Source organism: Perna viridis, chromosome 5 (assembly GCF_037379345.1).
Source record: "Perna viridis isolate PV_CMFRI_1.1 ecotype Kerala chromosome 5, ASM3737934v1, whole genome shotgun sequence".
Taxonomy (NCBI): domain Eukaryota; kingdom Metazoa; phylum Mollusca; class Bivalvia; order Mytilida; family Mytilidae; genus Perna; species Perna viridis.
Genome location: NC_142449.1, coordinates 30,010,736 through 30,037,184, shown reverse-complemented (window position 1 = coordinate 30,037,184; position 26,449 = coordinate 30,010,736). Strand labels below are relative to the sequence as shown.

The 26,449-nt window shown below is 31.7% G+C and overlaps 1 protein-coding gene across 6 annotated transcripts in view; it reads right to left on the bottom strand.

The window, feature by feature from the left end:
• Window positions 1-26,449, bottom strand: part of LOC148617017 (protein turtle homolog A-like) — a 133,831-nt gene that overhangs the window by 16,272 nt on the left and 91,110 nt on the right. For 3 of the 6 annotated variants that reach the window (XM_088584273.1, XM_088584272.1, XM_088584275.1), the window contains exons 4-11: window positions 17,866-18,141; window positions 13,537-13,824; window positions 8,778-9,056; window positions 6,956-7,071; window positions 5,537-5,687; window positions 4,635-4,746; window positions 3,896-4,068; window positions 2,096-2,125 (exon numbers count right to left, since the gene is read on the bottom strand). In XM_088584273.1, the coding sequence (XP_088440399.1) occupies window positions 2,096-2,125; window positions 3,896-4,068; window positions 4,635-4,746; window positions 5,537-5,687; window positions 6,956-7,071; window positions 8,778-9,056; window positions 13,537-13,824; window positions 17,866-18,141 (1,425 nt within the window). Of the gene's footprint in view, window positions 1-2,095; window positions 2,126-3,895; window positions 4,069-4,634; window positions 4,747-5,536; window positions 5,688-6,955; window positions 7,072-8,777; window positions 9,057-13,536; window positions 13,825-17,865; window positions 18,142-21,078; window positions 21,232-26,449 lie in introns of those variants that run through there. The other 3 variants (XM_088584277.1, XM_088584276.1, XM_088584274.1) reach the window with 2 other exon arrangements.

The following is a 26,449-nucleotide window of genomic DNA, read 5'->3' as shown; positions in this document are numbered from 1 at the left end:
TTCTCAACAGAATCTTAGAAAAATGAGGTTTTTGACAGAGTTATAAGCCCATGAAATGTTCAATTTCAGTGCATTTCAATGAATTTATAACTCAATGGTGCATGATATGGAAAATCTTGTCTGTTTTCCTTGATTTTGATGGTACAAATAGTCAAATAACACTATCAAAATGGGTTTTTTCATACCATGTTTCACCTACTGCCTGATTCTTACAGGGACTGACACTTAAGGTAAACCCCAGTACATGTTCTCCTCTTAAATGGGTTGAAGACATCACAGACATTGCAGAAGTTGAAAGATCTAAACACAAAAACAAGACAAAATACAGAACATGATAAAGCACTACTAAGCCATTAATAAGCAAAAGCAATGAACAAAGAGTACATCATAGTAAGGTTTCTAGAACCATAAATTGTTGGTTCTGTGGTTTCCTTGGTTACAATGGGTCAAACAAAAGTCTGACCATTAGCAATGAAAGAACCACACAATTCAACACCAAGAAAATAAATAAAGTTCATTCACAGAAGTAAAAAAATCCTTTGAAATTTAAAGTATGTCGAACAGAAACAAAAACACACCAAGGGAAACATATACATGAAGCATGTAAATGTGAATCTTGTGACCTTGACCTTTGACCTTGAAAGTCAATTGGGCTCCAAAGAATTATATGAATTAAAAATGTTCCAAGTTTAATCTAAATCAGATGAAAGATGTTGATGGAAAGAGCAAAAGGAAGGAGAGTAGCCCTGATCTGTCGACACAAATCTCTAACATTACTGAATTCTTACTGTAATGCATTAAACTTCCTGTAATTATCTCAAACTTTCTGATATACATTATGAAGCTTAGTGCATATATTCAAAATCATAATCTGTACCAACTAAGTAGAACCCATATCAGTAAACACCTTTGGTATAGTATGGAATTAAAATGTCCTTTTGTAACTTTGTTGACCAGGATATACTTTAACCTTCATTTAAGGATGCTCTATGCTCATGGTCAGCCATTTTTGTCAGATTTTCAGAATCCTCTGGTTTTATTCATTTCATAGCATGAATACTTGTTTTGCTCAGTGACCCCATTTTTCTAGTCATACTTTCATTTAAACACACCTTAAAATGTTATTTGGGAAGTTTATATGAAATTCTTGTTATTTCTTTAATGTTTTTAACAGATAAAACTTTCTAAAACAAAATCTATGTAAATCTAAAGAAATCTTTTTCCTGTCATACTTTCAAATGCTTATATCTCAAAAAATGAACACACAGATCAATCTATTATTTTTCTTATATTGTTCTAGCATGAAAGATCTTTATTTATTCTTCAATAGAGAAGAGAACATCCTTAAAACATTTAGAGAAGAAAAATGCACATATGTTTTAACAGTTGCCTAATTCTTTCTTTATTTTTTTTGAAGGACCACAGGTTACCAGAAATTGTCAACAACAAAGGGTAATGTAGGCATTGTAAATTAAAAGTGTCATTTATACGAAACAAACACTTAAATCCTTATTCTCCAGAGCGTAATGCATAATGAACATACTAGATACTGTTGAAGAGCTGAGAAATATCACTGAGAGTCTTTCAGAAAGAGAGTAATTCCAAAGCCACAAAACCTGAGAAATCTTGCTTGTAAAAACATGTGATGACTGTTCTTATTATCAACTAGTTCAAACAATCAATGTGATTTTTTTCCTTTTTTAAGGGGAAACTTCTAACTTTCATTTGAGAATAACTAAAGCACAAAAAAATAATGTGTTCGGTGAAATCAGGATACTAAATATCAAATATAAATAAGGTTACCTTCCTTACTTAGAAAAATGCCAAATTACTGTTGTGATATTTATGCTTTAAGATAAAGCTAAAAGTTAGCAATACCAAGCTAATAATTTCCTCAAGTTTTGTGGAGATGTAGTACCAAGATAAACCATGAATGTCGTCTATAAATGGCCCATGAAGAAACAAAACTATAAGTTTAACCTCAGTTGAGATGTCAAGAAAAAAAGCATTAAAATAGTCAGAAACCATGACAACAGTTAAACAAAGAGTGCATAAAGGGTAGAAGTGCAAGATGTGCAAGGTATAATCAAAGTACCAAGTTCGTGTCGTCTTTGTGTACGATTTCCTGAACAGCATGTAAATAATTCATGTTTCAAGATTAGTTAATAGAAAAATGTTATATTAGCTATTAACAGCTAAAAACAGATTATAATTATTATAGTTTAAAGGTCAAAGGAACAAAAAATTTTGTATTACAGAAAACAAATAAACAAAACTAGATCTGTTAATTAAAAGATAATTAAACATTGAAAGCAGAAAAATTCTGCATTGTAAAGTGTATATTTCATACCATTTCGAAAATATTTATTTTGGAATAATACTCATACTTTTGGGTGAATAAAAGTTGCAAATATGCATCTTTGAATATGGGTGAGCATAAAGCATACATAACAAAATTATGGGATTTTAGTAAGAGGAAGAAACATTAAGCTTGCAAAATGAAATTGTGTTTCCAAGGGGTCACATAATTAAGGTGACCTTTGTATGATTAATATGGCGTTTCAATTACTTTTCTTATGTAAAATTTTAACAATGGAAGAAAAACCCTTTGAAAAGCATATACCTGAACAGTATTAAAATTTTAGTACATATGTAATATAATATGGCTGGTTTTTCATATAGCTATTTTGTAAAATCATATCTAAATTGCCATAAAATTACTAAAAGATGATATTGATAGCCTAGCCTATATAATTACTAAATTAGACAATGTCAAAAAATCTCCTTCAATAATCATTTTTAGGAAAACAATTTATTTCAATCACGATATAGATTTTGAAGGCAAATGACACATAATTCCTCATGTAATTAATCTACCTTGCTCTATATTATAGAAAACAGGTAAATTCAGTATCAGTTGTCACGGATAATGGCCCTAAAGATATGAAATATACACCATGTCTGTCTGTTACAATTTAATAATTACATAAAAACATATGCCCAAAAGAAATAAAATATTTCATTAAAAACTGAAGATATACTATACATGCATGGATTTCTACAGTTCAAGCAAGTCAGCTGTTGCGAGAATATAAAAAAACACATGTAAATCAACTTGACTTTTCTAAATATTACTTTTAAAATGTACAAAAAATATGCCCCTTATTCAGTTAAAGCCATTTTTACTTCCAATTATGAAAAAAAGAAACACAAATGATCCAAGTGTAAAATCATGAAGGTTTTTGACCCCCCCCCCCCAAAAAAAAAAAAAAAACAAAAACAAAAACAAAGAAAAAACAAACAAAAAAGGAATCTAAAGTTTTAATAGATCAAAAATGATTTCATGATCAAATAAATCAATCAAATGACCCATTTCATAAAAAGTCATAAAATTTGATAGCATGTTATGACATTTTCATAGAAAAATACCAATGTACCATCATAATATAAAATTTCAGTACTTATGATTTTCATGAAATCAAGTTCATATAGACCCAGTGCTCTTGTATAATAAAAATTAAGAGCATAAATTTGAGCATATCTAACATAGTAACAGTACTGTAAATAATACAGAAATAGATAGATATTAAGCTCTAGCATGCTCTACAGCAAAGTATTCCTCAAAGTAGTACAATAAATACAGAGTGGCCCTACGCATGTGCAATTCACTACAATCTTTTATATTATATGTAACTTTTTGGAACATAGTTTTTCCATTTTTTTTACACTGTATCAACAATAATTCTAGTCCACACCTTTTCAATTTTGCAATCAGGTTATACAATGGCATGGGGTGGAAACAAAGGATTGATTCATATACTTATTTCAAAGGTGGTGGAGTTGGATTTAAGGTTTGGGCAGCATCCATATTTTACGACATGCCTTTCATTCTTACCAAGTGTTCTAGCAATTTTGACAGCACTAAAGTTGCCATCACCATATTGGTTCCTAGAGAGAACTTTAAACTCATACAGGGTATCAGGCTCAAGTTTGAACACTTTGAAATTTGTGGCATTTTCCACCCTCATGGTGATCCATTGGCTGACTTCACCATTAACACTTCTATACCTATCAAAAAGATATTAACTGTTAAAACACTACTGTTAATTCAAGAATTATTGCAATGTTTTATTGTTCTGAAAAAAAAAAAAAATGATTCTTGTCAAAATATTTCATTTTTCGTCATTTTAATGAGTCTTTCTTGATGTCACAAAAATTTTAGACACATTTTGGTCTAAAATGACAGTAACATAAGCAATACTAATGATTATGATTTTCTCATATGGTACATCATTTATCTTGTAATCCCAAGTGTAGGGGTATATACAATGAATAAAAGAAATTTTTTAAGGTTCATCCCACACTGTATCAAACATTTCTATGTAAACAGAATAATAATAGTTCTGAAGTGGTCACAAAAAAAATACCACAGTGAACCAGATATGGTAAGATGTGATATGATGTCAGACATTCTAAACTCACATCATCATGTTTATCTGCAACCTCACAGTCGATTTATCATATATTGGCAATAGTAATTACTAATATTTTTCATTATTATTGCAGTAGCTCACATAAAAAATATCAGGTAGTAAAAACAATGAAAAACAAATAAAGTTATCTTTAAAATATACCAGACTATAAAACTTTGATGACTGCTTCCATTGTAGGCAGGGATCCAGCTCACAAGGGCATCAAACCAACTGGTTACAACTGTCACATTATATGGAGCATGAGGGGTGGTTCCTGGAAAATAAAGGTAATAAATAAATTACCCAACTCATGCACATATTTAATCACTCACTTATATTGGGGAGAATATTTTTCAAAAATTTATACTACATTTCACTTGGTTCAAAAATGTTTAATCTCCATCCAACAGGGGTTTCATTAATATTTTAAAATTCAAGTACCTTTTTTTTTGGTAGGGGGTACTTTTCATTATTTTATTTTATAAAAGAATATATATGAAATTTTTTTAAATTCTCGGGGTACTTTCAGTAACTTCAAAGGGTAAAAGTACCTAGTACCACCTCTTAATGAAAGTCCTGATCCAATAGTATCAAATGTTTAGTACAAACAAATGACCATTGTGCATATTGTGTTAAACATAATAATCTTCACAGTTAAACTGTGTTGCGAAACATTTTCTTGATGTTCTAATTTTCTCTATATTCACAAGGTTTTGGAAATCACGAAAACAAAACTGGCCAAATTTAAGTTCGCATATTTAACTTATAATTTCAATTAGCAAAAAATTATGAAAAGGACTTAAGGAGGTAGATCTAGGGTAAGGGACACAACTCTTTACAATAATTGGAACGTTTGTAATCAGGCTCTTTATATCAATCTCATGTAAGCATCAAAGTAACTTGGATTGATTTCATTCTGTTTCAAGTGAAAGCTTGAAAGGCTTAGGTGAAATTGAATATGATACAAACATATCACTGATTTTAAGAGTTATGCCCCTTATCCTAGGTCTACCTCCTTAATTTGCAGTAATGTGTAATCATTTCTGTATGTAAAGTTATCTTACTTTCTACTATAAGACGTGTTTGTGTAACAATCCTGGTATAATCATTGCGAGCCTCGCACTCGTACATTCCATGGTCTTTCTTTTCTATGTTGATAATGGTGAGATTACTACCAACCATCCTTGCTCTTACATAATCTATAGCACCAATCACCTGATATAGGAAAATCATGTTTAATTTATTGTAAACATAGTCCCTAAAAGAGACAACTAATTCTACATACTCTAAAATATGACATTGCATGGGTTGTTGTGCTAAGTATAACCCCACTCTAAAGGAAACTGATAGCAAACTGCAAGGCTTACTGCATATGCCCCACTTATATAAATCCATATACCAAATTTGAAATCAATCTGTTCAGTGAGAATCAAAATATTGGTAATTACAATGAAATGCTGATAGACAAGATGATTCCAATATACTGTGAAAGTACTATTGTTCGTGGGATACCAATTTTTTGTGGATTTCGTAGGTATGGCAAACCAATAAGTTTGATTCCCAATGAAAAGGATTATTTACAAATTGTATGACAGGATCACCAAAACCACAAATTGAAGAATCTACAAACTTGTGCTTTCCCCCTTTACCACGAAAATTGTACCCACGAAAATAAGTACTTTCATAGTACCATCCACTTGCTGAGCGGGGAAATAATATACACATACAGAACTTTGGAGTCTCATTTAACCTAACACCTGTCTAAACCAATGTCTACAGTCTATTCATATTAAGGGTTTGGTTAAGGCAGATTTCCTGTATTTTGTTTTTCAAAATATGTTTGAACACTTAAAAAAAAATGTAACTAAATCCTTATGCTTGAACCGTCAGCTTTGAAACAATGCAAAGATTTCAGAAAGGATTGTGGTTTTTGCTACTTCATTTATAACTCTAGCAAAAACCTTGATTTAATGTTTACCATACTAACTTTTGCTATTTGTAAATCTAAAATAAATCTTCTATTATTTTCACTCTTAAAAGAAAATTAAAAGAGAATAGATCAATGAATGAACAAACAAATGGACACCTTGGTCACTATACCTCCTGTGTTAAAATGGGGGGGGGGATAGTTAAGGGAATTGAAAATTCTGAAAATCGTATATTTCATATACTTAATTCTCTTCCCATCTCATTTAAGTCATTTCATTATTCACATTTAATTTACTGTATACTATAAAACTGTATTCTTATATTCATGTTATTTCACAACTGCCAAAAAACAGCTAAAACTGGATTCATAAAAAATAATTCCTTCTTATCTTCACTTTACCAGTAAGTAGCTTGAAATCAATTATAAGTTTCCCATGTAAAGCTATAGATTGAAAAAATTCAATTAATTAAAATTCAAACTTACAATTTGGACACCAAAGTCCAAAAAATTCATTCCATGAAAATTAACAGTCATATGATACGATGGCACTTACTTTTCTCCAAGATATGCTAGGTGGTGGAGAGCCTGTAGCAGCACAAGGCATCGTTACGCTGTCATTTATCCGCAGGGTATACATAATGTCTGGTCGAACAGTAAACCTAGGTGGATCTAAACAAAAAATGAAAAAGGTAAATTAAAGCTAATTCATAGAAAAAAACACTCAAGAAAAATAACATATAAATGATATTTGATTGGAAATTCAACTGCTCATAATCTGCGGGGTATATAAAGTAAAACCTGTAAAAGCCAAACTTGACGGACAGTTCTTGTATTTAAATAAGTAAGACCAGTCTAAAGTTACCTCCCTAAGAAGAGCAAAATCACTTTCACATAAGAAAGATCGTCTTTGTATACAGGTTAATTTTACATAGAATGCACTAAGTAGTGATACTGTGATAGTACTTTAATTTGTGGATGCCAATTTTTGTGATTACGGAAGAAACACAAGTTCATTGATTCTTGAATTCATGGTTTTGAGGTTTTCAGTTTACACATCAAAGGAAATCTCCTTTTTGTTGAAAATCAAATTTAGTGGTTTGGCCTACCCACGAAAAACCACGAAAATTGGTACCCCACGAACAATAATATTTTCACAGTACTTTAATGGCTGTTATTTAATACAGGTTTCATTGCATCTAAACATATGACACTCTTTAAACCAAACACCTGTCTAAACTGAACAAATTTTTCAGGTGCATAGAAGTTCAGTTAAAACAGGTATCACTGTAATCAACCATTGATAAAATAAATCACAAATCTTTCTGGTAATTTTTTACATTGTTAAAATTTAATACGAAATCATCTAAGTTTTAGAAAGTGCATTCAAATGCAAATGCAAAACTAATAGCGTTATGCAAATTTATTTGATGCTTTTAATAAAAACTTCATAAGGTTTGCTTTTTAAAACCTTTCTTGAAAAATAAAAAAAAAACTAATGATATGACTCATGAATAAATATAGTTCAGCACTCTCTATAGTTCATTTACAGGTTCTAACATGACATACTTAAAAGGCCTTCAGACCACTAATGTGGTAAAATGGTAGTAATTCCATATGACACATATCATATTTCCATATGATGAATGTCATATACATATGGTGGTCCTATTTCCACCATCATAGATAAGTTTTAAGCAAATTTACTGACATCAAAGTAGAATTTTGCTTCACAATGGTCACCATTTTGTGCAACACATAGACTGTGTCTTTTCATTAACATGGAAAAACTCATCCAATTAGGATCAAAACATTTCAAGGAGACTCTATCTTATTATTGTTTAAATACCATGGGCTATCCCTTGGGGTAAAGTAAGGCGATCACAATAAATGGCCAGCTCAAAGTTAATACATTCATAACATATCTTTAATCTTTCAAAATGTTGATTAACTTAAAATAATCTGCAATCTTGAGCATTGTTTGAGGAGCATGTCAAAAATGCTCAAAATCCACATATAAAGTAAGTATAACAATTAAATCTAATTTAATGTCTACCTTTAACAACAACCTGGATCAATGGTGAAGGTTACCCATTGCCCACAGAACTTACAGTAGGAAGACCTACTCTTTTTCCTGAAATCAATGGTGAAAGTTGCCCATTGCCAACCGAGCTTACAGGAGTAGGAAGACTGACTCTTTTTCCTGAAATCAATGGTGAAAGTTGCCCATTGCCAACAGAGCTTACAGGAGTAGGAAGACCTACTCTTTTTCTTGAAAACAATGGTGAAAGTTGCCCATTGCCAACAGAGCTTACAGGAGTAAGTTATCTATGAAGTTAACTATATAATTTGCTGAAATCTTGCAGTTTGATATCTACCTTTAACAACTACTTGGATCAATGGTGAAGGTTGCCCATTGCCTACAGAGCTCACAGGAGTACAACTATAGCTGCCTTCATTAGACTTCTTTACTTTGTAAACCAGCAGGGAACCATTGTTCATCTTGGTTATTGAGTTACTGTACTGGACAACAAATCGATCTTTTATCCAGATTATTTCAGTAGCAGGAGGGTTGGCATCAACCAAACAGTCCAAACGCTCTCTGAAGCCAAGGGACCATACCACTACGCCTGGCATATCTAGAATCTTTGGAGGATCTGTGAAAACAAAGAGTTTACTATCAATATGAATTACCTTTTAACAACTTGTGTGAGACATGGGGGCGTTCCTATGGTTCTAACTCCTAAAAAAAGTAGTAAAACTGTCAAATGGTAGGAAATTAGAAGACATTCCAACACAGCTGGACACATTACAATAAATGACAAATACACAAAACAAAGGAACTAAAATGTACACAATGAAATTAGTAGCACTAACCCAACTAAAAACCACTAGTGAACTCAGAAGAAAGAGCATATAGCTCCTGCTTCGTTTGAAACACCATTCATCATTCATGCTGCTTGTTATCAGGAATTTATTTTTTTTTAATTTAACAAAAGCAGAATTAAAAAAAAATTGTCCAATTGGTCAAGAGAAAAAGTTTTGCCAAAACTTAGCTGGCCTAGAATGAAAATAACTTGTTATTATGATATGTTAAAAAAAACTTCCCAAATTAGGTCACCCAGGGGGAAAATTTTGTTTGACTTGACCGTCATGAGATTTGCTTGCCTTGGACCAGCAGAAGAGTGCTTATTTTGACCACTGACATTATAGATACATGTATACATAGCAGTGTTCTCCCCTTGGGTATTTTAGAATCACAGTAATGTGATATTATTTAGATTTTAGCGGTGTATGATGCTATCTGAACTGACTTTTCTGTATATAATGTTACAAATTCAAAAGAAAAGATCAAATCCAAGTTTTCTAGTTTACCAGGATGCCATTTGAATTTTCTGAGGAGAACACTACATAGGTATAAATTCTGAAACGCTGTCCTGCTCGCTTGGATATGCATGCCCCCCTCTTTCTCTGCAATGAAATATCATTGAAAAATTAATGTAAGGTTCCTTCCATTAAGACTCATAGAAATCTCAGCCTATGGCAAAAGAAAATTTATTTTCATTTATCTCAAGAACAAATTTAGAATCAAATATAATCTATATAAACAATAGAGTCTATATAAAGCCAAAAGTTTAATGAAACATTACCTTTGTAAACTTCCAAGATTTATTTAGAAACAATTATTGTCTATTCTATACACATTCTTGTAAACACAGACTATTTAAGGTTATTTCAATAGTCTTTTACTATCCTATAAACAGAAAATTGCTTTTATCCAATAAACCATTTATTTCTTCTTTCATGTTTATGATTTGTAGCGCTATTTCATCATTAGTTGACAAACTTGAATACTTCTCTATAGAAACCAGTCAACATTAAACAAAACACTGTATACTATAATCTTAAAAGTACAAATTTTTCAATGGAAATATAACCTGCAAGCTGTCTTAGGCCACTTGAAAATATTTTTCTGGTTCTCAAACCCTCCCTCATTTGCCAAAAGTGTGGCTCATTACCAGTTTTTAATAGCATATGAAAAAAATAAACAATAAAGAAAGCACTTTTCTTCCAATTATTTCTGGTTATGGGCAATGTTAATTTTCAGAAGCAATAAAGGTATGAAAATGCCTGAACACTCAAAAGATTTTCATGAAAACAGCAAGAGTATAAAAAATTTAACTTTGGTCTAATATTAAATAATGAACATTTTCATAGAATGGTCTAACATCATAATCTGAAAATTGAAAAATAAAATATGAAAATTGTCATAGAATTGCCTATTATTAAATACTGATAATTGGTCCGGAATGGCCTAATATCACACACTAAAAATAGTCATAGGCTTCATCATGACCTACTAGTATATGTGTATATGTACTATAGCAACCGTTTTCATGACACCAATAAATGTTTTTCTCATTAAAGTTTATGGCATTCAGTTTAAGGGTTTCACCTGGAATAGGATATCTGCCATCCAATTGGAACAAAAAGATTTTCTCATTACCTTCTCTACCTACGGCATCTACTTAAATTAGTCTGTAAAACCATTTAATCAAGACTCGTTGATCATTGTTTTTTAATTAGTGAAAACTGTAAAAGTCATTTCATTATTGCAGTTTCCCATCTTTCTTCCAAGCCAGACAACTTTTTTCATTCTAATATTACCCAAAATATTTAAAATATATATAAAGCACCCAGTAAAACAAGGAATATAAATTTCAAATCTAACTTCCTTTTAAAAGTCATAGCATATTCTTTTTTCATTTCCCTTATGGCACATAAGATAGTGTTTCATTTCACTTCAATAAACAATCAGATCACACCCTTTGCCAACTAGCCTCAGCAGGAATCGATGTGGGATATTTTACTCTTTTTAAGTCTAAACTCAATCCAGGAAACATGCACAATTATAAAAAAAATTTATGATCTTTTACATGAAATTTATAGCATTTGCTTGGCTAAATGACAAAAAACCACAACATTAATATGGCTCTTCAGCATCAATGATAAATTCGTTTTTTTACAATAATCAGAAGAATTGTTTTCAGAACATGTAAATGCATTCAAAATCAAAAGGAAACTCGGCCTATAAATATATACAAGGAAATCTCAAATACCCTTCCGACTGATAGTTTAGACATGTTTTTAAATTATCTGGAAAAAAGATCGTTCATCAAAGGCATAGAATATACGGTGGCGACTACTCCAATACTAGCTTTATATCAGCAGTCAAAAAAACTACGATTTTATACTAACAATGTTCCTAAGGTGTGAAAGGGAAATAAAATTGTTTTTCAGACTTAAGTCAAAATTAAATGCACAATTTGAAGAAATACGTCTTTTTTTTTAGGCGAATATTAAAGTCTTCTTCCTTTTCTACCGCTAAGTGAACTTGAGGTACTGGTATATTTTGGTACCTACTTGCATATACTGTAAATTTGTCAATTTTCACAAAAGCTAGAATTTTAAGATTCTTTCAAAATCTAAAGTAGCAGTCTCTATAAAAGTGATTCATGTATGTCAAAACTGACCAAATTATTTTCATTTCTAATGCAGAAACTGTTGCAGACCACTTATCCTGTTTAAGGTAATCATTTGGTTATAGCACTTCTAGGATAAAAATTACATATATTATGTATGAAATTGGCACTTTGCAAGAGTTATTGTTCTTGATTTGGCGGATGGATATCAGGCCATCATAAAAAAAAATTTCTAGATTTTCATCCAACATTTTTCAAAATTAGGGCCAGGCAGCCAAATTGTATTTTTTGATTTTTTATCAAATTCAGTGAAAAATGCTGTCAATTTACATAGACTGGTATTGAAATATTATTTTAAATTTTTATCAACTTCAGTGAAAAATGCTGTCAATTTTACATAGACTGGTATTGAAATATTTTTTTTAATTTTTTATCAACTTCAGTGAAAAATGCTGTCATTTTTACACAGACTGGTATTGAAATATTTAATATATCCCATTTTGGCAAAGAATAATGGTTTCATTTAATTTTTTAAGGAATAATTTCATGCTAACCTTTCTAGAGCAAAAAAAAGCAGATTAGTGATCATGAAGTGTAGTCCCTGTAAGAATCAGGCAGTAAATAAAACATGGTATGAAAAAAACCATCATTTTGATAGTGTAATTTGACTATTTGCACCATCAGAATCAAGGAAAACAGACAAGATTTGCCATATCTTACTGGATCATTGAGTTACAATTTCGTTGAAATGCACTGAAAATGAAAATTTTAAGAGCAGTCAACTCTGTCAAAAACCTAATTTTTCTATGATTCTATTGAAAAATTTCTCCACAAAGCCAGTGATGCAGAGATCTAATAATGGTCTTTTCAAAGAGAGAAAGTATCCTTGAGTGAAATAATACTGTCAGAACAGTTGGTTTTTGACATGCATGTTTCTGATTTTTCCCATTTTGCCTGATTCTTACAAATACTTACACTTAAGTACATTGTACACCTTGAAAAGTAATAACTTAGCCTAAAGGTCAAACCTACACAATATATACATTTGGTTTCAAAGTCTCCTAAACAATATAGATAATTGAATAGCAATGCAAAGTAAAATGTTGCGTTCCAGGGAAATCGTAAAAATCCCTGTCAGACAGTACAAAACTTTAAAACAACTGTCACTACAAAAGCTGAAGTTGTCCATTCAATCCAATCTCAATTAAATCTTAATTAAAAAGACATTTGTAGAAGCTTAATATGCTTTTCTGGGAATTTTTAAGAGCACTTCAATTTCTAAGAGACAATCTCATGGAATATACATTACTATGTGTATTGTTCTGACTTCCTTTTCACTTTAATTTACAGAGCTTCAGGTTTAATTTTTTCCTGGTACTTGAAGTAAGCATATTATGTATTAGACACATCAATTAATGCAAGGCATCGTTACTAAGTCAGAAATATTTGAAGTTGTTGTCATCAAAGTCTGAAATCAAATCCCCAGATTTACCACACCATTAGAAAAGCATGTGTAAAATTACCAATCTACAGGATTACTGAGAAACCTGGTACGAAAAAAAGTGTGACAGACAGACGTACTGACAAGGGTAAATCAGTATACCTCACCATTCTAATATTTCACATGATATTAATTCAAACAAATATATCTTACATGTAACATTAAGAAACGCTGAGGCTTCAGGATCCTGCCCTACTCCATTGCTTGGCCTACAAGTATACCATCCCATGTCATCTTTAGTGACAGATGATAAAATGAGGCCACCATCAACCTGGATGAAAATGCGATGACCAATTCCAGGGTAGGTGTTCACATTACGATCATTGAAGTACCAACGGTATGTGATGTTGTTAGGAAAGGCGTCTGCACCACATCGTAGCTCAACTCGCTGACCTTCAACGGCAGTGGTGTTGGACGGTGGGTTTAATATATAGGCTGCACCTGTAATGGATGGAATCAATATTATAGAGCATATTCTGAACCATTTTTCCAATATCAAATTAAGTCCAGGCCAAATTTGAAAGGTGAATAGACCTATAAGTTTATTCATCTTAAACAACCATATGTGCTGTAAGTACAGAAGTTTGGGGTTTTTATAGAAGAAAAACTCATAACAAATAACAAGATTGATAACTCAGTCTCTGACTAAAGAATAAAACTGTTGATAACAATTTTTTGTTTCTTATATCAGGAGAAACCATATTCAATGGTATCCTAAATCTGGTTTGATACTGGGTTTCTGAGTTATGTTCAACAGTAAGTTAGCATTTATCCATAAATTTTGCTTGACTTACCCAAGGAAAACCATATTAATTGGTACCAAAATGAAAAAAAAAGTTCTTCAACAAAAAGGAAATCACCGTAATATGATCAGTATGAACCACCAATAATCACTCAGAAGCCAGAAACTTACATGCACCAGGTTAACTTGTAGTCAAACTTTTGTTTGTTTGTACTGAGAAAAAAAGCTTCTGACCTAGTCAAGAAATGAGGAAAGTTTTTGGCATATACTTAAAAACTCTTTCCGACTTATGTATTTCCTGCTTTATTATATTTGTTTTTTATATTTGGGAAAATCTCAAATGCCTCCTGCTGAATGATCTGATAACAAATTTTACTTCCCCAGATTAATTTCAAGATAGGAAATAAAATGTCCTTATGTCCATGTGTTCAAAAAAGTATTTGAACTGCATTAAAAAAAAGTATTTTTTAAGACTCATCAATGAATACATGTATAATGAAACTAGTCTAAATCAAACCCTTTTGGAATTGTAAAATTTATTGTTTATACAGATGTTTAGCTTATTCAGGTTTAACATACATTTCATCTTATATTTAGTAGCACTCCACATAAGAATCATACAAAGTGTGATTCATGGTTTTTTTGTTTTTTTTTGGATATTTTGTTGAGAATGTCACTGTAAACAGAAAGTAACATGCAGCTTTTCATATAACCCTTGTTCATAAAAATATATAGAATGTACTGTTCAATTCGAAATTAAGGGAGATAACTCTTTAAATGATACTAAAATACAATAGAAACTATTGGATTTTCCATGTTGATGACCTCTAAATACATGTAGCAGACAGACTGGAATGAATTATTATATTTTTCATCATATAGGCCTACAAAGCAACTTAATAACAAAAATAAAAATATGCAGTCTTTTTTCAGGTTTATCACATTTTACAGAATTTGCATGATTCTTACAAAGACTGCTACTTAAAATGGACTACATAGCAATACTCCATACCAAATATACCAAATACAAGAAGAATCAGTCAAATGGTTTCAGAGGAGTTGCATCCACAAATAATTACAAACATATCAAGATTTGAATGGGGGAATTGCATCTCTTATAGGGTATGTAAGTCTCGTCACGTTACTCTGTGGTTTCGTAAGAATGGGTCCTAGTCTACCATTCAAATGTATGGAGATTCATCATTAACATATCATTGAGTTCAATATTAAAAGCAAAGTATCATTTTTGGGTAAAAATACTGATTAAAAATTACAATTATCAAGTTCTAAGAGAAAAATGTTTAGAATAGCATAAAATAGAAGATTTTGCATTGTGAAGCAGCGTTTGAATTTCCCGGAAGTACACACTAAAATGCATATCAGTCTTCGGATTTCAGTACGTTCTACACTGGAAATTCCGGAAGGGAAACTGAAACTAGAACAAGACTTACAAACCCTGTTTACATGTAGTTTGTTCTGTACCTTTTTTAAATTGGTTTTACAATCAAAGGCCCCGTGCAGGTCCGGGTGTTAAAAGAATAGGCCTGCAGCAGCGCTAAGCTTGTCGTACAAGGCGACTAAATAGTGCTCAGAAACCTAGCCGCTAGGGGCTAGGCGCTCTGCCCACAGAGCAACTGGGATGTGTGCCCCAGGTGGTGGAATGGGGTACCCCTGGCGTGTTGCATGCTGGGGTTGTCAGGCTATAATACGGAAAACCTGAACGCAAACCATAGTGGTGCACCGTGTTGGGAAAGATGCCATGTTCCTCGCACGTTAAAGAACCCTGCTGTGGTATTCGATAGAAGTAGGAACCTCTGCGCTCCGCCACAGGAGGCTAAATTGCCCGACCTTACCCATTCCCCCTTTTTCCAGTGGCAGTCAAAATTTGTCGACCCTATTATCCTTGTGACCCATCCTTTTTTTTTCATATCATGTTCATTTTATCATCCATTTCATGTTCATTGTCTGAATATAGCTGAAATATTGCTGCTCGGACATTAAACCCCAACAAACAAACAAACAAACAAACAAACAATCAAAGCGTTCTTGTTTTCAATGACATTGTCCCACTACTATTACTATGTGTGTCAACAGCAAAGATGAAATTCCCATAAAAAACTTTTGTCACTGATCTAATTCAATTTCATAAAAATTATATTGCAGTAAATAACAGCCGTCATCAAGTGGTAAATTTATATTATGACAAATCTGTACCAATTTCCACAAATTATGGCAGTTACAAAGTCCATGATTTGTCTAATGTATTTGCTTTAATAATAAAATAGGCCTAAAATCAACATGTTTTACAATTACCGACAATGGGGACAGAGTTAATTTTGAAATGATATTGTTGGTCATGCAAGGTTTTGCAAACAGAGGAATGAATGTACCGCATGGTTGGTTTAAGTGCAATTACTTGAGCAAACTTCATAATGTCATGTAATTTTTGGTGCACTTTAAGAATAAGATTTTGTTCGGCTCAGTCATTGTGACAAAATTTTTGTCATGGTATTTGGAGTTTTGCTGTTAAATAATTTTAACAAGAGTTCTTACATGAAAATGAACAGAATTTGTTTGATTACAGAAATGTACATGCCTGCAAGTTCTATTAAAACTACAAAGTTTCACACCAGCAGAATTAACAGAATTTATTCAAGCAAGTATGTTGACATGAATTTGAGTTACGTTTTCATGCAGGTACAAGTATCCAGAATTGCTCTGAGACAATACAAATACAGTGTACAAGTACAGTGTGCGTGCATTCTATCACTGTGAAATTACAAACAGTAAGAGTGATCTGTATTCCTTGATAACATACTTAGAAACAAAATAACTACGCCAAAAAACTGTCTAAACTGAACCCTGAATAAACCAAAAACCTGTCTAAACTGAACCCTGAATAAACCTTAAACCTGTCTAAACTGAACCCTGAATAAACCAAACACCTGACTAAATTGAACCCTGAATAAACCAAAAACCTGTCTAAACTATACCCTGAATAAACCAAAAACCTGCCTAAACTGATCCTGAATAAACCAAAAACCTGTCAAAACTGAACCCTGGATAAACCAAAAACCTGTTTAAACAGACACTTTTTGAAATCCTTTCATATTAGTATTTTAGTATTGTATCAACTGAACACCTCCCTTAACCAAACAAATTCTTAAGTCTTAAAAGGGTTTGGTTGAGACAGGTTTCACTGTATATTGTCTATAGTAATTTTACAATGGTTCATGCAATAAAAGGGTAATTAAAACAAAACAAATTACCATTCTTGATACAATGTATTTAGGCTATTCAGTTTTCAATATTTACTTATAACCTAACATAGATCACTAATTTAACCAATTGTAAAAGTTGCTTGGCAGAAAAAAACTAAAAAAGATACTTGCAATTCATTGTATCAAAGCTTATTTTCATTTACCAAAAAATACAACAAAATGCAATCAATATGGTCAATGGCAAAGAAAAACAGACAGACAAAACAAACTGAGTAACATGTATGAACAGGGGGGTTTGTATATGTTGTCGCTCTTATTTTATCCTCATTTGTTCCTCATGTCCAAATTGGCAAAGATGTTTTAAAATATTAGACATAAACTAGAACCACTTACAATGCATGCCCAATCTCTGAAGCCACATAACGAAATTGAAATAAATTCGAAATTTAGATGGACAGATGGGTGTAGTGACATATTATTCTAATACATGTACATCTGGGGTTACAATATTAATCATACCTTCAACAATTAAATCTATCCTTTGTGAAATACTCCCGATGCTGTTAGAAAATTTACATGTGTATGTCCCACCATCTGATTGTTGTAAATCTCGGATCTCTACCTCAGTATTATCTTCCGATACAGTCACGCGGGAAGACGATCGTAGCTCCCTATTATCCTTTTTCCAGAATCCTGTTGGCTCCGGAGTCCCTGATACTTTACAATACAACACAATAGATGCTCCTTGTTGCTGTTTATATTTGCTTGGTGTGCTGTATGTTATTTTTGGTGGAGCTGAAAAAGAAAATGTCAGCTTGCATACTATTTGATAATGGAAAAGGGGGCACATACACACACCCGTGTCTCTGTCAAACTCATGAATCCTTATGGTGTATCTGACTGCACAATGAGAACCCATTTGTTCACACCATATTATGATTTTCCTCTCCTCTTTCATATCCCTGGACGTGTCAAATTATGAGCAACTTGGAAGGTGTCTCTAGAGAAGCAGAGGAAGCTTACCATACCAGAGCACCTGGTCCATGCTCCAAGTTTTTAGTGGAGTCTGTGTTGCTCACTTACTTTTGTTCCTTTGTGTATATTATCTTGGCTGTTTCATGTTCTTCATTGTTTGTCTCTTTTCCTTGTCTAGTCTTTACCTTTTGTATATATTTTTTTATACTTGGTTTCCCTTTAGTACATGTAAAATGCATATACTCTTCTACCCCCAGTGAAGAAGCCTATTTTGAAGCATAATAAAAGGAAGGACCAAATTGAAAAAAAATATTTTTCTGACAAATGAATGCAGTGCCAAAGCTAGCGAGTCTAAATCGTATCTAAAAATTCACCTGAATGCTTTTAAAAACTTTACATTATGTACCTGAATTGAAACTCTTTTTTTTTAATTCAATAAATCATTAACAATGACAGCATGCCCCCTATTTTCCAGTAATCAGTATTCAACAAAGTACATGTAGTATAAAAACTGTAGTTATGTCCTTTTGATTTTGTTAAGTAATTGGAAGTGCCCTCTCTTTTTTATAAGTGTGCCTCTCTTTTTTATGAATGTGCCCTCTCTTTTTTTATGAGTGTGCCTCTCTTTTTTATGAGTGTGCCCTCTCTTTTTTATGTGTGTGTGCCTTTTGGCCAGTGTTCAAAGGACACATTTACTTCAGACTTAGTGTAAAGTATTCATTTGTATTGCTTTTTTCAGTTACAATTACAAACTGGTTATAGTTCAGAATATCAATATAAGACCAGGCTGACAGGTTGAAAATTGAAATGCAGTTTCTAAGACAGTTCTATCATCATTTTTGTCATATGCATTCTCAGCATTTCCATCCAAATACATTTTTTGTACATGCAGCTGAAAGCCAAAAAAAAAAAAAAAACACAAAACATTGGCTGCATGACTTAATATTTATACTGTCAAAAGTTTGTTTGGGCATGAAAATTTTGTACAACCAATACATGGAAAAATGGGAAAAAATCATGTACAAAGACAAGAAAATTATACCAACAGTATAGAAACATACATTTACAGAGTTTTACTTTTATAGGTCAAACAGAAGTCATTATTAAAGATGACATTAAACTTACACAGATATATTGAAAATCTATTTTTCTGTGTGACATTTATTGGAAGAAAATCAAACATAATATTCAAATGGGGATAAAAATGACAAATCGTCTTTGATAATGATTACAAAAAGTTAATCTCCATCATAACAAATGTACTAATATCTAAATATAAACTACAAAATATCCCTTAAATGCAGTATATCAAGGAGATTACTGGAAGAAGATGTTCTGCAAATAGATTAAGATAGGGAAACAAAAAGAATTTTCCTTTTTTCAGTTTGGTGTCATTGTTAATCCCTTTGTCAATAGGGATGTTTAGGAAGATTGAACTTGATCTGGGTTTTTTTTCTTGCTGATATGAAATTAACTTTTTTAAGACTGATTGTAAACATATACATACATGTACCTATCAAGTTTGATGTACATGTATTTTATTTTCTCTGATTATTGCACGTGTAGTTCAAAGTGATGAAAGATGACCTGCCCTTTCATGAAGATCAATTATTATAATTAACACATGTACATGTAGTTTGGTGAATAGAAGTTTATAATGACAGGGGACAGTCACCCAGGATATACAAAAAATATTATCACAATTTATATCAATTCTGATGTACATATGAGCATGAAAATGTGGTGTCCACGAAAGGGGTATGCAAATGCTAAATTGCTCAGCGTATCAACCCCATAAAAATGTTTACAATCAAATTGCCTATTTCCCATGGCAAGTGAATTGTAGCCTTTACAAGTTTAATTCTTATGCCAAACTTTCCTGTAGAAAACAATCTAAATTGTGTGCCACATTACACATAGATACAACTAAAAACTATTATCTGAATCATTCAACAGGTGTTTCTGTCTGCATGTTTTTCACAGGTGTATAAAATCCTTTGAAAAAGACAATTCACTGATAAAAACAAAGGGCAAATCAGATAATCCCAAAAATCTTTATGTGCAAAAATTAACCCAGAAAATAGATAAAAGCATGAAATCTTTCCATTTATATGGGTCAATGAAGACTAAATAATTCCATTTATCTCTTTACACATTTGTTTATAATGTAGTAGAGCTGTATCTCTCAAGCCAAATTTGTCTCCATAAACAAAGTGTCAAACCAAAGTCTAGTCAACTTTATGATCCTGAACTTGTCACTCAGATTTTTAATAGCAATTTAAACAGGTATTTAAATTCTTGAATAAATGTTGGTTTAAAGTATTCTGTTCATGTCAATTTTGAAAAGACTTGAAATATTTTGAGTTGATTTTTATATGATGAGGTCTGCTAGCATGGTAAAACCTTTCATGACAAGTCGGCTGTCTGTAAAATTCCAAAAAACATCCATTTTACGAGATGTTGTTGATGTTATAGTAAATGAAGCAAAAAAAGATCGAGCTGTATCATGCAGAAGTCGGCTGTTTAACAACCAAAAATAAATAGTTTCCATTAAATACAAATAAACAAATCGGTGCAAAATGATTATAAACTTATAAATCAAATGTAGAAACATCCAGTGGAATGTTTAATGTGTAAACCACACATTTTTCATAAACATTCTTCACTGACATGTACAAAACTTGTAAAAAAAGGTTCAAAGGATTGAGTAATGTGTATTCCATCAGACATAGTGTATTGAGTAAATATTTTGTTTACCTTGAGCCTCTATCTGTAAACAGGTGTGAATTACTAACCAAAACCACAACAAATAATAACATCTCCACTCCATAACCTAGCCATTTAGGTCAGACTCCTTCCCCCAACAAAATTTTCTAGGTCACTAGATTTACTATGTGTAACCAGCCATTCATTCAAATTTTGGAACATTCTATTTTTAGCCAGAGGGGAGTTCTCACAGTTGTTAAAGTGATTAATTTAGAATATGGTCTTAAAATGATTAAATATGTAACTGAGATGAATTGATAATGGTATTTATTACACACATAATACATGTACACTACAAAGTGTCAAAAAGTTTTATCCAATAAAAACACATTAGTGACTTGTGACCCCTCTAATTATAATCTTTTTGATGCTCCAGGTAAGAATTTTACCTAGGACCCCCTACTGTTGTAAAACACATTTCTACACCTGTCATATCTTTATCAAATATTCAAAAGATCAATACAAATAAAGAAAATCTACACAGACTTATTAACCAATAAAAAAATTACTTTTATTGAAGTGTTTTAGCAATAAATTTCAATTTTTTAATGCACTTTAAAAAGAAAAAAATTAAAGGCTTAATATTGCTAATGCTTTTAACACCTACATGAATTGCTTCCACTGACAAACAGTAATACAATTTTTTGTGAAAGTTGTTCAACAGAACGTTTTTTGAAGAAATTTTTAGCAGCTCTAGTAAATCATTATAAACACTACATGTACTTACAAATCTATTTTTTTGCATTTTAAGTTCAATATTTGACAAAAATAATTTCATATTTAGACACATTAAAAAAAATCTTTTCTATTAACCATCTTGATCAGCTTGTGACTTTTTGATACCATTTTTACTTTCTCTACTATCTCTTTTTGTTTAAATATGCCTGCACATGTATACAATGTGCACAAATTTTCAATGACATCAAGGCATGCCAAATGCCATCCAAATTTGACTTAATAAAAAAACAATACTAAATAGATGAATGGACACTAATTATACCACACCCTTCCATCATTTTGTGGCTGCTTTTGTGGCAGGGTACAAAAAGCAGGGAGATTTTCAAGCTATCAGCATTTATAAATGTCAAATTAAATAAATAATTGGACAATTCAACGTAATTCATTTATCCTTAAACCATTTCAATTAATTTGGAATAATAATTTTGGTAAAACAAAAACAATTTAACATTACTTTCCGCCATTACACATGAAGTAGCAAGAACCAAGAGCATCAAATATTTATAATTTCATAAGGAAAACTCAAAGGGGAAATTAAATCGTATAAATATCTTTTGCTCCTTTTACTTCTACGATAAAATAAATTATTGAGTAACATTACAATATTTGTTGCCGTTATATTGAAAATAAAATGAACAGCAGTAATGTAAATTTCTCAATGAAACATAAAGAAAATTATAATAGGACATAAAGTAAGTTGTAATGATTGCTATTCATGACCACAACTGTAAATTATTATTAATGTCAGATAAGATGACAGAAACTGGCCCTTAAATGCAAGAAAGAGTTGGGTCATGTTAAATTTATGTAGATTTCACAAATAATGGCTACTTTTTTGTTTGCCTGAAGTATTTACCTGGGCAGTTTTATGTTTCTTTTAAGAATCGAAGTCATACACAAATATTTATTTTTTTTAATGAAGAGTTTTGAAGGTAACAAAACTTTCATTTGGCGAAAATTTTGCATATCAATTTTAACACCCTTCCCGACAACTTGAGTTCAAACTCAGTTTTAGTTAAGATTTATGCAGCTCATCTCTGTAATTCTTTGTTTTTTTTACCTTTCTTGTTACTGTATATATGCTCCCAAAATATCTTTTTTGTCCATTTTTATACTATCTTTGATATCATCCATTTTTGCTGGAACAACACAGAAAGATTGTCGAATTGTCTATGGCAGTAAAAAGTAAAACTCATTAATTGGCCAAATTATTGGTATGAAAATTTAAAAACTAATTAATTTAACAGTACAAATTTGCATAACAGACAAGAAATGATTTGAAAAAAACACAGACATTAATTTTATTCTATCAGTTACCATGGTAAAAATGAGATATGAAAATGACAGATCTTAGCAATTTCACTATGGTTTAGTAATTTTTACTGTATTATTACTCAAAATGTACTGTTATCCAAAAAAAAAAAAAACCTGTAGATTTTCAAGCAGACAAAATGGACATTTTTGAATATTGTTTAAATTTAGATCATCGCAAAGATTGCAATGGAGACACTAATTACGTGAACATATTCTATATTTATTTTATTGTTAATATGGTAAGTATAATGTACATTTAAATTAATATAAAAACTATCCTGCACATCAAGATAATTGATATTTCATAATACATTGTATTATCAATAAAAGGGAGATAACTCGAAAGTACAAATAATGAAATGTACTGATAAAAATCTGATTTGGAATATTGAAAGAGATTGATAGAAATATAAGTCTTTCATTGGAAAATTAGATTTACAATTTTACAATAAGGGCACACAATAGGGACAAAAAAAGAAAAAAAACGTAGAAAAAATGTTCCATTATAAAAGTACAAACCCAAAAGCCAATAAGGGCCTTTAAAAGAAATTAAGGTTTTTCACTGGGAAATCATTTGTACAATCTTAGGCTAAGGGCAGACAATTGTGCACCCCAAACAAAACATTCATTGGAAAATTTTCCGCAATAATTTTTATTAGATTTGATCGGACATTAGCAAGTCTCCAAACATATACCATGGGAATTCACTCTTAAATTAAATTGATCACATCCTGCTCGAAATAAATTCTAATAATCAACACTGCATCGACTCAATAAAACAAAATTTAGAAAGGCATCAGCAGATTTTTCTATTGCGAAAAATGCATTCAAATACCTAATAACATAAATTGATGAAGTACTCATATTGATTAAGTTTAAAAGTAAGATTGCTATAAACTCATTTGAGTTCCAGAAAGACTGTGCTGAACCGGAATTAAAGAAAGAATTAATTACTGAGTCAATTAAACAACTCAGATTACCATTTAAAGTTTAGCAGAAATAATTCAAATGAGTTTGGAATTGAATTCTAGTGTTTAACTGAAATGCAAGTTTCAACTGCCTAATGAAAATTCAATAAATTACTTTCGAGTAAATAAAAGATACTACTCTAGGACTGACACAGTTATTGATACATTAGACAATGTTTAATGGTTCGAAAATATATTCATATTTATACAAAAGATATTATCAATGATGTGAAAAACAAATATTTCCATTAGTATAACAATTCCAGTGATGTAAACATGGAAGTATTGGCATAAAGACTTACTAGGAAAAGACACTTCAGAAACAGGGTAAAAAATTATAGACAATGTAAAAACAAGCACTCTTTTTAAAAAAAGACAGCCGACGCACATAATTTTTTCTTTCTTTTACCTATAATTTTCTACATTTCATTCAGGAAATATAACACCTGGCAAGCAATTTTTGATACAGTTTTTTTAACGCCACTAAGTAATCAGTATTTAGCCAATCAGGAAACAGAATTGCGACCAGGTGATATGCATTTCCATGGGAAGAGAGTCTTTAAGGTCAAGGGTAAAAAGCGGAACTATACCCACTGTGTCAGAATAATGCACAAAAAAGGATATGGGAATATAATACCAAATTTTTGCCCTATCAACTTATTCATGTCAGAAACTTTTGACAGACAAGTTGGCATAAGATTGCTGATAAATCAAGTTAAATCCATGTTGTATGGTGGCAATACTTTACTTACACTCAACCATTTTTTGACAAGTACAGTCATACATTTTTTATACATTTTTGACTTTACATAAAGCGGAATGGTTATGGCCTTATAAAACAAGTTTACCCCCACTGCCCACAATCATATGTTGGTCATTAATGTGTCTCCCTGTCAATATTTAACTTTTTTGTTTATTTTGATGAAGTGTCATCATTCTGCCTTGGCCTTTCAAAGCTTATTTTAAGGTGTGGTAACACTTATTGAATAACTTTTGGTGATCCCTGTAATTATCTTTACAAGAAATCATTGAGATGGAATCCATCTCTGTGGACCCTGTCGTGGCAATTCAGCCACACATATGAATTTGAATTAGGTGATCAACCCACATGCCAAATATCAAAAGCCCAATAATTCAAATCATCAAAAGACAAGAAGTTACAGCCTGGACAAGAGTTTGACAATGAAAAAAAAAGGAATTTGACCTTGTGGTCAAAGTTCAAGGTCATAGGCCAATATCCACAGTACATGACACATCATTTTTAGGTGATCTACCCACATGCCAAATAAGAAAAGCCCACATTGAAAGACAAAAAAGTTACAGCCTGGACACGAGTATGTTAGTGAAAAATAGGAATTTGACCTTGAGATCAAAGTTCAAGGTAATAGGCCAATATCCATTGTACGCAACACATCCTCTTTAGGTGATCTACCAAGATGCAAAATGTCAAAAGCCATCAAAAGACAAAAAAGTTACAGCCTGTACACAATTTGTAACGGATGGACAGAGAGATCACTATAGGGCAACCACCACTTTTAGTATTGGGGCCCTAATAAAGATAGGATGGTGCGTATGTTGCATTTCACCACATCTGTTCCTTTTTCTGTAAAGTAAACAGCAAGTACAAAAGCAAGACATGGAATATTTCATCATGCAAATATCTTAGTATTCCCTCCAATAAAAGAGGCTAAATTATGCATCACCTATAGACCTCCAAGAAACCTTACATTTTTATGTGGGAGATTCCAAATTTTTCATTAATTGTGTGGAAGTCTGCCCCCTAATGTGGGAGGGTTAACAAGTATGTCCAAACCAGTCAAATGAAATGGGCAATTTAGAATAGTTAAAATCATAAATATTATAGGGGATGACCACAATAAAGACAGGTCTTTAGCACTTTTGCACAGAAACACCATCACTTTGATTACTAAATCAAATCAGTTATCTTTTGATCCATATTTAGGACTATGACAATTGGGAAACTTTCATACGGGAAAACCAAACCAAGCAAAAGGACAAAAAAATAAATCATGAGAACAGGACAAAAAAACTAAACAAAGAAAACAGGACAAAAAACAAAACCAAGAAAACAGATAAAAAAACTAAACCAAGAAAACAGGAAAACAAGGAGCCTGAATCACTCACCTTGTTGAATTTTGCCTTTAAAGGCAATAAATTAAACAAGAATTTGTCCAACAATTTTGACTCAAGAAGTCTTTGGTAGGACTTATCACAAGATATGTCTCCTGTTGCCACAAAAAAAGTCCCATAACTCCTGTTAAATTTGTCAAATCAAAATTGGGGAACATTATGACCAACTACTGTGGGGACTAACAATCCTA